Source organism: Filobasidium floriforme, assembly GCF_021052385.1.
Source record: "Filobasidium floriforme strain CBS 6241 chromosome Unknown HD553scaffold_9, whole genome shotgun sequence".
In the NCBI taxonomy this organism is placed as follows: domain Eukaryota; kingdom Fungi; phylum Basidiomycota; class Tremellomycetes; order Filobasidiales; family Filobasidiaceae; genus Filobasidium; species Filobasidium floriforme.
This window is the reverse complement of record NW_025763630.1, coordinates 222,178-233,968: the sequence shown is the minus strand read 5'-3', so window position 1 is coordinate 233,968 and position 11,791 is coordinate 222,178. Positions and strand designations below refer to the sequence as shown.

The window sequence follows — 11,791 nt, the reverse complement described above, 5'->3', positions numbered from 1 at the left end:
TAAGCACCTCCACGCGAGCTTGGACCCGCTCAACAGAAAGCAAGCTATATATACCAAGCTACGACTTATGCGACCTACTAGGTTGGGCAAGAACACCATCATCTTGCAATTCATCGTCAGCAAACTCACAGCATAGCAATCTCTAATCATCTTTGGCAAGCTTTGATTGCGTCAAATGCCGTCCTTTTTCGATTCGGACGACGAGGATGCCTCTATCCCGACTCGCCCTTCAGGCCGCAGGGACCGGGACTCTCTTCCCAATCACGCATCTTCGTCCCGAACATCCAGTCCCCCTTCGAGCAGCTCCTTTCTCGATCGTCTGCGGAGTACGGCTACACCCAACCGGACGAACAGGAGCAGTTCGACGGCTTTCACGACTCTGGACGGATCTTCAACAGGGATCAAGCGGTACGATCTAGAAGATGTCGATGAGGAAGGGCCGAGTAATGTGAATATCAACGGTCTCGATCTAGGTGGACGGGATGGAGAGCTGGGAGAAGGGCTGGAGGATTTCGAAGCCTACCAATTTGAAGATGACAACGACGTCAAACAGCTCATTAGGGCTTGGATGCGGGAGCGGGGGACGAGGGATATCATGCTTTGGGAGGGCGAGCTGTTGGATACGGTCTTGCACAAGGTCGAACAGCAGGTGAGCTCGCATACATCAATATCTAAGCATCGCAGCACCTGAATGTGATTGATAAGTTATACTCCTTTCGATATAGGGCTCCATGTTGGAACTATTACGATCAGATCCCAAAACGTCGGAAGAAGAACACTTCAAGCTCCAGCTCGTCTCGACCGAAGTAGAACGAGTGAAATACCTCATCCGGAGTTACCTTCGATGTCGGATAGACAAGGTAAACTGTTGCGGAATGTCAAGGCCTTTCTATTGGATGCTGAAGACAGTTACTTCCTCCAGGTCGAACGTTATTCGCATCATATTACCCTCGAGCCGGAGGTGCAATCGCGACTCTCTGAGCTCGAGTTGCACCATGCACGACAGTCAGTCTAAAGCGACGATTGAGAGCAAGAAACGAAAGAGCTGATCGAGCCTGTCTACCTGCTGTATAGGTATACAAACTTGCTGCATCAGCACTTCTCCTCTTCCGTCCTGAATTCGTTGCCAGAATGGCTGAGAAGGATGGACGATGTCGGAAATGACGGGACGAGTATGGGTAAGTATTTTGGCCTCGCATCGCTGATTTTACGCAGTGACTAATCGTCTTCGGACATGACAGTGCGACAGCCGAACAAGGAGATCCCGGTCCTGATCCACGTGCTCAAAGATTGTGGTGAAGTCGTGCTATCAGAGTAGGTCCGGTTTGTGATTTCACCAGCCCTTATGGCACGTCGAGGCTGATACGTTTCTTTATTCTTCTACGGCAGCGGTGAAAGGGCATCGTTGGAGCCGGAGTCTATGCATTTGATCAAGTACGAGTTGGTCGAGCGTTATGTTCGTCTTGGGTGGGTGGAAGTGCTGTAATCGAGTGCGGCAGGGACCGACGAGAGAGCGATCGCAGTCGTCAAAGCATCTGTATTAAACATCATCACTGCATTGTCATGACTATGTTGCATTACAAAGATCTGTCTGATCAGAGTGACCGACCCGGCCAGTGTCAATCTCCTTAGAGAAGACTCCACTAAGACCGAGCACGACCAGAGTTTGTACAAGCCAAACACTCGATGGTCCCTCCACGATCCTTCCTCCCGAGTCCGGCGTCATCGACCCCAACAATCTCGCTCCCGAGGAAGTTCGACCATCGGAACCGATTCGTCCGGGTCAGAGGGGGTTTCCGGTTCGATCTTTCGAAATCTATGAAGACGCCCAGCTACCAGGTTGTACCCCTGAGGTGGTGTACGAGCGATGGGAATCCTGTCTGTCTCGAATCGCGTCTTGCGTCGTCGGTCGTTGGGATACGTCTCGAGTCTGGGCTGGACTCCCTCCACACTAGCACTCCGAGAATAGTGAATCCGGGAGCAGCCGCTTACTGACTGTTGACGTGTCCAGAAGCAGGACTTGGCGGATGCTTGCTGGCTCAGACGTCAAAGGGTGGATGATGATTATCAAACGATTCTCCTCGAGAGCTTTTGTAGGAGGAAGTAGTGGTCTCGGATGAAGAACGCGCGGACATTATCTGTGTTTAAATGTCCGTGTCAGTACCAAATCTCGCGCTAGAGATCACTAAGTCAGGAAGTTGTTCGATACGGATAGAAGGTCAAAGACCACCACGGTATTGAACCGCCTTATGCTCAAGCGCTCATCCTGCTGGCATGTGCCACTTCTTCACGTTCGTCGTCCGTCGACGACAGTGCTGATTCCTCAATGGAGACGTTGCGCATCGGCCGGTCGGTCTCTTTCCTAAAGGAGCCGACTGCTGATCGCAGAACAAATCCGAGCACTTGAGGTTGTACGAGATGCAACGCAAAGCCTGAAGAAGAGCCTGGGTCGAGCCGTCTCGACACAGATCTAGCGCCAGGAAAGACAAACAGCCAAAGACCCCAAAGGCCAAGAAGGATATGCTGGCGGATGTTTGCATGGAAATCGGTCTTGATGACAACCTACGGGAGTCCCTCAGCACTGGTCAAACTCTCACACCAGCATGCGCAACCTTGGTCTTCCGGCAAAGGCTTCCAGAGCATGGTTGCAATCGGCCCATCCCAAAAATGATGCCGTCTGGCGGACCGTGAAAATGAAGTCAGACGTTTAGATTGATTTGGACATACCACTCACAACTTATATTGGTACGTCAGGACGAAATGGAAATCGAGAAGCTATGAGAGGGATAAGCTACAGATTGTGCTCTCAATAATGTGCGACAACTACCAAGCTATAGTGCAACTAAGATGTCCCTGCTTGTAGACAAGCTGACACGCAATACAGGGCGATACTAGGATACAGTTTGGTAAAACGACTCAGGCACCGTTGGACCTAGTGATCGTGCTCTATCTCCCTCAAGAATTTAAGCCAACCCTTTTTCAGAACCGTTCCGACGAATCGGCCCTGAGTGTCAACGATGACTATCGTCTTGGTTCCGAGCTTGTTGAACATCTGGCTCAACAGCTCGAGCGGCGCGTTCGTTAAGACGATGGTGGGGGCCTAGGTATATTGGATGGAAATATAAGCATAGCTTCGCGATCCACTCTCACGCCCGAATCGACCTACCTGATCTATAAAGACGGACAAGTCATACGGATCCTCGTCCAGACTATCGAGCAAGCTGTGCACCGAATTCTCCCCTATGAAGTGCTCCATATTAGGCAATAGGTTGCATGGCGCATTTGGGTCATCTTCGAGTTCGGCTGGGAGATATCTTCCAGGTCAGCCATCAGGCGTACTTCATCGCGGCCGACTACAGTCTTACCTAGCGCATGCTGCAACTCGTTCACAGCCAGAACACCGACGAGTCCTAACCCAGTGGAACCGTCTTGCGATTTCAAACAAGGGAAGCAACCATCCCGGTGGCCCGACTTGATCATATCGGCGAGCTTGGCTTGTAACGATGCGACTGTATGCTTCTGATCCACGAGAATGTACGGCAAGTCCGTATCCACCTGCAAGATCGTGTTCGGCGCTTAGCGAAATGCGCCGACCCGCCACAGGCGACCGACTCACAACATCGTATATACTTCTCGAGCCAAAATGATGATCCTTCTTGCAGTCCAAATAAGGGAAGTCATTCAGGCCGATCACAAGGTCGTAGATTCCCTCCGCCAATATCGCGTCCGATGAGACTTTGGCGGCCAAGATCGCAATCGCCACGGGTACAACGTAGTCTAGAGTGCCTGTCAACTCGACTACGATGGCCGCCAAGCTGACAGTCGTCCGTGTCACGCCTGCCAGAGTAGCAGCAGCACCGATGAGAGCGTAAACTCCGGGAGAAATATGATCTTCGGGAGGTAAGAAGGACCAGTGGGGGAAGCGATGTGCAAGGTGTTGCAAGCTGACGCCGACAATCCTGCCAAAGGCTGCACCGGCTGCAAGCGAAGGTACAAAAATTCCGGCTGGCAATTTGATGCTGCAGTACACAACCCAGATGATCAGAATCATGCGTCGACGCGACTGTTACGTGAAACACATACCCAAAGGTAATACAGGCGAGTGCTGCTCTTACAAGGAACCCCCAGCTAATCTCTTTGACCAATGACCAATACTGGCCCGGCTCGTAACAGAGTGCCTCGGTCCCGGTACATTCATCGAAGAGCTGAGAAGTCGAGCTTTTCAGATGTAGGCTCCATACGAAGACTGAAGGCTGTAAACTCACGGCAGAAACCCATTCAACACCGCCCATCCGGTTCCAGACGCTGGGGTAAGATACGACCGTCGTGATTGCGCTGACCTAGAACTCAAAATGACGTCGGTACAATACCTAAGGGCTTATAGCGAGCCACATACCATCGCCACCTCCAGGATAGGTTTGCTCTTCAACCAGGTTTTTGCTCGAACATTCTTGGTCCATGCAATGTTCCCAAGACTCCATAAGCCGCCATATATTCCCTGAAAGTACCAGTCTTTAGCTTTTGAGCATCGAAAGACAGACCTGTCATTTCACTCACCCCAAGTAATCCCAGTATAAGCGCCACAACGTAGATGGAATTGCTATGATAGTCGCGCGTATACGTGACCTCGAGCAAGACCAGCTTGCCATTGCCGTAGGGATCGAATGATCTCAGGGTCAGAGCAGCGATCGCGGCACAGAGGAATCTGTATTTTCAGTGTTCAGTCTAGAACTCTTAGCAGGGAGATGTGATAGCTTCACTCACGTTCGCCACATGACTTTTGCAGGATAGTACGTGCTAGACTCTTCCCAACTGAACAAGGTGCCCCCGATGGGTGCGCCGAATGCCACCTGGAGAAGCTATCAGCGAAGGCTTCGAAGGGTTTTCTGTTTCACTGGTAATCAAAAGCCTCACAGCGACACCGGCACCGCATGCAGCGCTCAAGATCTCCCTCTTCTTGGCTTCGTTCAGCTCGTACTTGGTGAACGACCTAGAGATGATGTTGGCGACACAACATGCGATGTGGACGAACGGACCTTCTTTGCCTGTCAAACGAAGTCTGCGCGTGATCAGTCCGGGAAGAATCGGCCGTATAAGAGCCTTTACGCACCGAGGCTCATCCCGCTCGCTACGCTCAATGCCAATCCAAAGCTCTTGACGAACAACGTCGAACCGCCCAGATACCCTCTGATCACGAAACCGGACAGAATCGTCTTGACTTCTGGTATGCCTGATCCTGAAGCAAAGTAAAGCACTTTTCGAGGTGGTCCGATCGGTTCTTCCGCCATGCGAGCCAGAGAGTCCTGCGCGGATGCGTCGGATATCAACGGTGTGGATTCAGTCGGGAACGTCGCCGCATGTGATTTCTGGTCCCGCCGGTTCTGTTGTTTCGAAGCGAATGTTCCTTCCGGTACCGACTCGAATCTCGTGGATGCCGTCATGTAGATGGTCAAGACTGATGACAACACAGCCAGTGACATCTGGTGGCGAGCAATACTTCAGCAGAGACGATTAGAAGCTTACTGCCCTTCGACTCACAGCTATACAGAAGTAGACCACCGCCTCAAAATGTTGACCCCCATACAGCCCTTTCAGCCAGTTCGTCCATCCCGAGTTGAATGTACCCCATTCCTTCCACCCGCCAGCAGGACATGCCTCTTCGCTCCTCATCTTCCACAAGTCCGCCGTACAGATTCCGCTCTTCAGGTCGAATAGAAACGCTTCGATCCGGATGACAAGGAAGGCTACTAGTGCCGTGACGATACCTGAGTTGAGGGCCAGGAGTCAGAATACGATTCTTTCCGTTACTGAAACCACACCCATGCTAAGACTCACCGACGAGGCTGACTACCACCCAACCCATGCTCCGATCCCAAGCCCTCCAGACTTTGCCTCTCCAAGATTTCCTCGCCCTCGCTTCGATTTTGGCGTGTCTCATAGAGTCCTTGATCTACATCATACAGAGTCGCAAGACAACTCAGCGATAACCAAAAGAGGGAAACCTGAGAAGGAGAAAGACTCCTCACCTGATCGTGTAACCAGTCTATACTGTCGTAAGAGCTGTACCAGACCCTAGTCCCGTTTGCCTCTATCCCCGGGTTCTGTTCTATCCCTGCACTTTCACGTCCAACATCCACCCCGGCGGCACCGGGAGTGTCTCGTCCAAAACCGTACCTCGCATCGCTAACAAGATCGTCGTCCCGCTCGTCTTCAGAACCTGCGTCTCCTTCATCATCGTCATCTCCCTGCACGTCCGAATCGTAGCTACTTCCCGGCCGGCTCCCGAGCGCCAAACGGATCGCACTCCCCGTCTTCCTGAACGCCCTCCCTACAGCCGTCCTCGGCGCATCGCCTATCCCTCCATTCCCGCCACCGACCCATGACCCTGTTCCGAGACCAGACTTTGAAAGCTGGGCGATAGATTGCGTCGTACTGACGATCGAGCCGCTCCTGCTCAAAGCTTTCTTCGAGAAAGAAGGAGAAGAAGAGGGGAAGAGTCCTGCCGTCTTAGGAAACTTGCCCAAGTTCAGGCTCCTCCCTCCGCTTGTCTTTCCTTGTCTATGCCCATGTAAAGGTGAACCTCGAGTAGACCAGGTGAGATCATCGTCGTCCTCCTCGTTCCCCGCAAACCCTGACCCATAGCCACGTCCAACGCTCTGCCCGGTACTTCCTGATCGACCGTGCAAGTTCAGCCTCCGGATAGATTTCCCTCCCTCGTCCGGCCGAGTAGGGAGTCGACGATGCAGCGATCCGGAGCCTAGGTTTGATCTCGCGCTCCGAGGTGTGGCTTGTACGGAACCGTATCCGTGCCCAGAGGTCGAGGCTAGGCGGGACGACGCAACCGAGTTCGGATGAGAGAAGTCATCCGGTCGAACGGTGCCATCAGATCGCAAGGTAGAGGATTGCCCCGAAGGTAGCCTCAAACTAGATCTGTTCGAGGGAGATTGACTGGGCTCTACTGTTCGGTTCGTTTGATGCCTTAAACTCCCGCTCCCACTCAAGCCACGTCCGGGACTCGCCGTGAGAGCAAACGTCGTTGCTGATCCTCTCCGACCTGGCAGCCCAGAGCTAATGGGGACTACGGGACTGCCCATTCCTGCCCTTCCCGTAAAAGTGTCTTCGACCTCTCCATCATCGGATGGACCCAAGTCGAGCCCCAGGAAATCACCAGGAGAATCCCCGATCCTTCTCAAGTCGTCGTCTGACCCCGGAGTGGGCATCGTGTTGGTGTTGTTATCGGCGATTCGTAAGATGCTTCGAGGTGGAGGAGTTCGAGGTAGACCAGGGACACTGTTGTAAGGTGAGAATGAGAGGGTGGTGGGACTACGTGATCACACAGACGGGGCAGTTCAGCTTCAGCATGGGTCTCTTATATACGAACCATCGACTTACCGAGGCGACCGACGTGGATGGTGATCGTTTGATTGATACGATGTCGACGCATGCGACCCTCCTCCTCCTCCTCCTCCTCCTCCTCGTGTCCTCCCCGTCTGATGGTCGGGCGATTCTTGCATCGTGCGATCCGACATCCTCGCAGTCGGATGCAATGATTCGTGTCGTAATTGATCGATTGATTGATCAAGATTGATCAAGTGATTGCAGAAGGCGGAATCACGCCAAGTCTTGTTGAACGACCCTTGTCGCTGGCGTGTGCGTGCAGTGGGATTTCCCTTTGTGAGCCATATCAGAAGTCAGCGAGGGTAGACAGGAGATGGTTGCTCTACATGATACGAGGCAGAGGTCACCCCTATGTGACTCCCGTTATCGACCAGGATTATCACAACAAAGGGGGATTGGGGGAACGATTGATGATGTCAATCTCCCATCAATCCATTCCATACCAAACTGATTAGCTCCCCGGTCAGTGATTCGGTCATCACCGAAGCCCGATGCCCGAACCGTACAACCAAGGTGCGACGAGTCTCAGCTCAACCTCTCGAAACGGAACATATTTCATCCATCGCCGATTTGGAACCCGGTTTCCAACGACCGCTCATGGCCGCCCACACAGCTTGAGAGATTTCAGTATTTGTAGATGAGATAGACATTGGGGCAACACTCGGCCCTGAGCCCCTGAGTCTAACATTCTGCTGTGGCTTGTGCCAAAAATGTTGGTTTGTCGTGACAATGTTGGCTTCGAGGAAATTAACCCAAGAGCATCGACTCTCTTTCGATGAAGTGGACGAGCAGGCACGGACGACATGCATGGCACGACAAGATGAATCACTATCCTACAAGGTGGAACACGCTACACAAGCAAGCTCCCTTCCTAGGGCTTGTTCTTGGCCTTGATGTTATTGACAATGAGCGACTTATATATGAAATCAAGACATAGTTAGTGGATTCTCGAAGTCGAAGAAAGAGCACCCTTGTATCGCGGCCTCACCTTGTAGCTCTCAACGTCTCCCGAGAACTTGGACACTTCACCTCCGGCGCAGACCCAGAGTTGGTTGGATGTGTGCGTAATAAATCGCTCGTCGTGACTGGAGGATAAAGGAACAGTCAGGTCTGCGTTCAACGTCTCGTGTGAACGTTCGCTGCGGGACCCACCTGATGCTGATCACTCCTCCCTTGTAGACCTTCAAGGCCTCGATCAGCGCGTCGATACCCTCGATATCCAAGTGGTTCGAAGGCTGTGTCGGAAGAGAACAAGAGTAAGAAAGATGAGATTGGGTCCGCTCTACAACCTATTCGACGCAGCCCCAGGAGCCAACGCACCTCATCCAAGAGCAAAACATGAGGTCTTTGCATCGACAAGACGGCGAACGCAACCCTACTCTTCTGTCCTCCGGATAATGTGCCAATCTTCTGCAACCCAGTGAGCCCAGTGATACCGAAAGCACCAAGATGCGACCTGTATTCTTGCTCAGTCTGGCCTGGGAACTTGGTTTGCAAAAATGCCACTGATGATTGCTCGACATCGAGGGAATCGATGTGCTGGGGGACAAGGGGTTCAAGTCGACCATAATCAGTATCAAGCACGTATAACGCGATGACGGCGATATCAAACTCACATGCTGTGTGAAGTATGCCACTCGCAGCCTACCGTTCCTGGTCACATGACCACCTTGAGGCTCAAGGTTTCCGGTCAAAAGCTTGATACTGGGAGCATGTTTTGGTGAGTGGATGAAAATTGCGTTTCTGAAGATCTTGCACTCACAGGGTCGACTTTCCGGCTCCGTTCGGCCCGATCACGGCGATTCGGCTGTCCAAACCGACATCGATATTGACGGTATGCAAGATCTCCTTGCCGGCTGTGTATGCAAAGCTGACTTCGTTCAGCTGCAACAGCGGAGGCGAAATCTTTTCTGGGTCGGGGAATCTGTAAAGGTACTGATGATTAGCATTGCGCCGTTTCTAGCTGCAAGCGAGAGGGAGACTTGCTTGAAGGTCTCGCTGTCTTCCGCTTCAGGTGGTTCGAGCTCCGGCAGTTTCTCCAAGATTTTGATCTTGGATTGAGCTTGAGCAGCTCGATTGGCGTTGTACCTCCACCTGTCAATGAAGGCCTGGATGTGATACTCCGATGTTCAACATTGGTTGTCTCTCAGTTCGTTCAGTGTGCGCCGATACGTACCTGAAGATGCTGCCTGTATTGCAGTTGCGACTCGTACTCTTTCTTGAGGTTCTTTGATCGTTCCGTCTTGGTGGCGTAGAACTGGCTAAAGTTTCCTTTGTAGTAATCGAGACGCTGGCTGTGCTGATGAATGATGTCTTGCGCAACATTGTCCAAGAAAGCTCGGTCGTGGGATCTACAATGCAACCGGCAATGAGCTGGCTGTTATCGACTCTGATCTGGTTTGCTGTGCTCACACAACAAGCAAAGTCCCTGGCCATGTTTGCAGGTAGTCCTCGAGCCAGGCGATGGCGTTCAGATCTGAGCGTATTATCTCAGTCACTGTATTGGGGTTTCTGTATAGGCTCAGTACTTACCCAACATGTTGGAAGGCTCATCGAGCATGAGCAACTGATTCAGATGCTATTAGCGTCGGGTAGCAAGAGACAAGGAAACGTATATTGTCCACTCACATCGGGCTGCACAAACAATGCTCGGGCCAAGGCCAAACGCATTCTGCGACCGGCATGGAATCAGCATCATTAAGTAATCTACCGGCTGAAGAACTCACCTCCAACCACCAGAGAATGACTTCGTACTCTTCTTCTGGTCCTCGTCGTCGAAACCCAAACCAGCCAACAAGCTAGAAGCCCGTGCGGGACCAGTTTCTGCTTCCATGTCGAGTAGGTTCTTCTGAATCTCTCCCAATCGTGCTGCGAGTTCATCCTTTTCCATGTTGATACGGATAACTTCAGCCTCGCCGTCTTGAGCCGTCTTCTGCTCCAATTGCTCGAGCTTGGCGTTTAGTTCGGCTTCTTCAGTCATCAACTTGTGTCGCCAGACATCAGCTCGAAGGACGGACTCCAACGCCGTTGTCTCGTCTCCGACAATCTAAACTCGCCAATAAGTCATCAGCAGAGCAGAACCAACAGAACATGAAAAGCCCAAGTCTGCCCACCTCTTGCTCGACGTAACTGAGAAAACGGGCGTAAAAAGATCAGCTTGGTGAGCAATAGCGAGATGAGCAGCGCACGTACAGCACAGAGATATGAGTAGGGATAGGCACCTCTCGCAAAGCGAGGTTTCTGAGTAGAGTCGACTTTCCAATACCGTTCCTTCCGATGAGACTATGACAGGCACAAACATTAATACGCAATGATGTAAGCCTAATCAGGTTGACTCACCCGTAACGCCTCCCGTGCGCCATCGTAAGATCGGCTCCCGACCTGTTGCAGAGCGGATAAGTAAAGGTCGTTACAGCAAGGCTCGGTCCGCTCGAAACGCACAAGATTCGGTTGCTCCCAAACGATACGTCGATGTTTGTCAGGTGGATATCCTTGCTCTTGCCCTTGCCTGCCCCACCCAATTGGAGAGGGTTGACCTTCATGAACATCTCCTCGTAGCTCTGCTGTTTCTTGGCCATCTCCACCAGCTTCGAACCCTCGTACAAGTCACGCTGAGATCGCTTCTGAATCTTGGCCTGCAGACGTGATTGTGATGATGGTCGTGGTCAAAGCTCTGCAGGTGTGCCGTGCCGATAGATATGCTCTTACCTTGATCTTAGCCTCTGCCTTCGCCAACTTGGCCACATCCACTCGAGAGGCCTAAAACGACGAGGTCCTTGAGCCAAACAGAACTCGCAATCGAAGCCCTTGGTGGCATACCTGGCTCTTTCCACCGTGTTCGAGGTCCACTTGGCCAGACAGGGCGATCGTGGTGCTCATACCACTCGTCTTCATGTCGATCGCCTTTTCCAATCGGTGAACGGTAGGACGTGCCTTCTGCCTGCCCGACGATGAGGTTTCGAGGTAGGCAGTCAATCGACCGATGAACGAATCCAGCGCTTCCTCGGAAACCTTCGCGTCCCACAACATCCCCCTAATCATCTCGACAATCTCTTCCATCTCTTCGTCCTCATCTTGAACAAGCCCTGTGATGTATGCCGTTACTACTGGGTCGACATGATCGAAATTGGATCGCTAGCGGCAACGGGATGAAGTTCAGCTCAAGGCAGGGCGAGATGTCCCACTTCGACCGTTCGGCTCACAATATCTGCCGCTATTTCCGCCATCTTGATTCAGCTCTCAGTAATCGTAGAACAAGGCCTGACGATCTGATTGGATCCAAGTGTCCTTTAAAACTGTATATCGTATCTGCAAGTCGCATATGAATTCGTCGAGGCGTTGATCTCGTATCTCGTAGATCGATCAGTTCCGGCCCTCATTCCGTGCGCGTCGC

The 11,791-nt window shown here is 52.2% G+C and overlaps 4 protein-coding genes across 4 annotated transcripts; 1 reads left to right on the top strand and 3 right to left on the bottom strand.

Annotated features, from left to right (window-relative positions):
• Window positions 1-36: 36 nt before the first annotated feature.
• Window positions 37-1,559, top strand: HD553DRAFT_310091 (uncharacterized protein). Its single transcript, XM_046179797.1, has 6 exons — window positions 37-649; window positions 726-860; window positions 923-1,005; window positions 1,075-1,178; window positions 1,242-1,314; window positions 1,390-1,559. Exons 1-6 carry the CDS (start codon window positions 176-178, stop codon window positions 1,484-1,486), a joined length of 966 nt encoding a protein of 321 aa, XP_046037065.1. The 5' UTR covers window positions 37-175; the 3' UTR covers window positions 1,487-1,559.
• A 693-nt stretch (window positions 1,560-2,252) lies between these two features.
• On the bottom strand, window positions 2,253-2,907 carry HD553DRAFT_310089 (uncharacterized protein). The gene is made up of 2 exons (XM_046179796.1): window positions 2,885-2,907; window positions 2,253-2,814 (listed from the first exon to the last, which is right to left on the bottom strand). The coding sequence occupies exon 2, from the start codon at window positions 2,538-2,540 to the stop codon at window positions 2,262-2,264; it is 279 nt and encodes a 92-aa protein (XP_046037064.1). The 5' UTR covers window positions 2,541-2,814; window positions 2,885-2,907; the 3' UTR covers window positions 2,253-2,261.
• On the bottom strand, window positions 2,737-7,620 carry HD553DRAFT_223222 (chloride channel). Its single transcript, XM_046177250.1, has 15 exons — window positions 7,393-7,620; window positions 6,027-7,323; window positions 5,836-5,950; window positions 5,539-5,765; window positions 5,111-5,480; window positions 4,915-5,045; window positions 4,765-4,850; window positions 4,558-4,705; window positions 4,397-4,498; window positions 4,266-4,340; window positions 4,084-4,205; window positions 3,617-4,019; window positions 3,366-3,555; window positions 3,167-3,303; window positions 2,737-3,100 (listed from the first exon to the last, which is right to left on the bottom strand). The coding sequence occupies exons 1-15, from the start codon at window positions 7,527-7,529 to the stop codon at window positions 2,933-2,935; spliced, it is 3,708 nt and encodes a 1,235-aa protein (XP_046037063.1). The 5' UTR covers window positions 7,530-7,620; the 3' UTR covers window positions 2,737-2,932.
• Window positions 7,621-8,041: 421 nt separating this feature from the next.
• On the bottom strand, window positions 8,042-11,762 carry HD553DRAFT_310086 (putative translational regulator GCN20-like ABC transporter protein). Its single transcript, XM_046179795.1, has 19 exons — window positions 11,601-11,762; window positions 11,218-11,532; window positions 11,107-11,157; window positions 10,840-11,033; window positions 10,738-10,779; window positions 10,591-10,680; window positions 10,512-10,527; window positions 10,125-10,444; window positions 10,027-10,069; window positions 9,931-9,964; window positions 9,811-9,874; window positions 9,575-9,749; window positions 9,385-9,506; window positions 9,161-9,322; window positions 9,015-9,102; window positions 8,719-8,937; window positions 8,551-8,633; window positions 8,387-8,483; window positions 8,042-8,311 (listed from the first exon to the last, which is right to left on the bottom strand). Exons 1-19 carry the CDS (start codon window positions 11,622-11,624, stop codon window positions 8,270-8,272), a joined length of 2,181 nt encoding a protein of 726 aa, XP_046037062.1. The 5' UTR covers window positions 11,625-11,762; the 3' UTR covers window positions 8,042-8,269.
• Between the last annotated feature and the right edge of the window lie 29 nt (window positions 11,763-11,791).

What these genes read in the sequence shown, in the direction of transcription:
- HD553DRAFT_310086 (XM_046179795.1), bottom strand. Translation starts at nt 11,624, where the DNA reads ATGGCGGAAATAGCGGCAGATATT. An exon ending in CCAGGGACTTTGCTTGTTGT is followed by an intron (nt 9,750 to 9,810) that starts GTGAGCACAGCA and finishes GTTGCATTGTAG; the next exon opens with ATCCCACGACCGAGCTTTCT. An exon ending in GGAGCCGGAAAGTCGACCCT is followed by an intron (nt 9,103 to 9,160) that starts GTGAGTGCAAGA and finishes ACATGCTCCCAG; the next exon opens with TATCAAGCTTTTGACCGGAA.
- HD553DRAFT_310091 (XM_046179797.1), top strand. Translation starts at nt 176, where the DNA reads ATGCCGTCCTTTTTCGATTCGGACGACGAGGATGCCTCTATCCCGACT. An exon ending in GAGTTGCACCATGCACGACA is followed by an intron (nt 1,006 to 1,074) that starts GTCAGTCTAAAG and finishes CCTGCTGTATAG; the next exon opens with GTATACAAACTTGCTGCATC. An exon ending in AAATGACGGGACGAGTATGG is followed by an intron (nt 1,179 to 1,241) that starts GTAAGTATTTTG and finishes CGGACATGACAG; the next exon opens with TGCGACAGCCGAACAAGGAG.
- HD553DRAFT_223222 (XM_046177250.1), bottom strand. Translation starts at nt 7,529, where the DNA reads ATGTCGGATCGCACGATGCAAGAATCGCCCGACCATCAGACGGGGAGG. An exon ending in GCAAAAGTCATGTGGCGAAC is followed by an intron (nt 4,706 to 4,764) that starts GTGAGTGAAGCT and finishes CTGAAAATACAG; the next exon opens with ATTCCTCTGTGCCGCGATCG. An exon ending in TTATACTGGGATTACTTGGG is followed by an intron (nt 4,499 to 4,557) that starts GTGAGTGAAATG and finishes TGGTACTTTCAG; the next exon opens with GGAATATATGGCGGCTTATG.
- HD553DRAFT_310089 (XM_046179796.1), bottom strand. Translation starts at nt 2,540, where the DNA reads ATGCAAACATCCGCCAGCATATCCTTCTTGGCCTTTGGGGTCTTTGGC.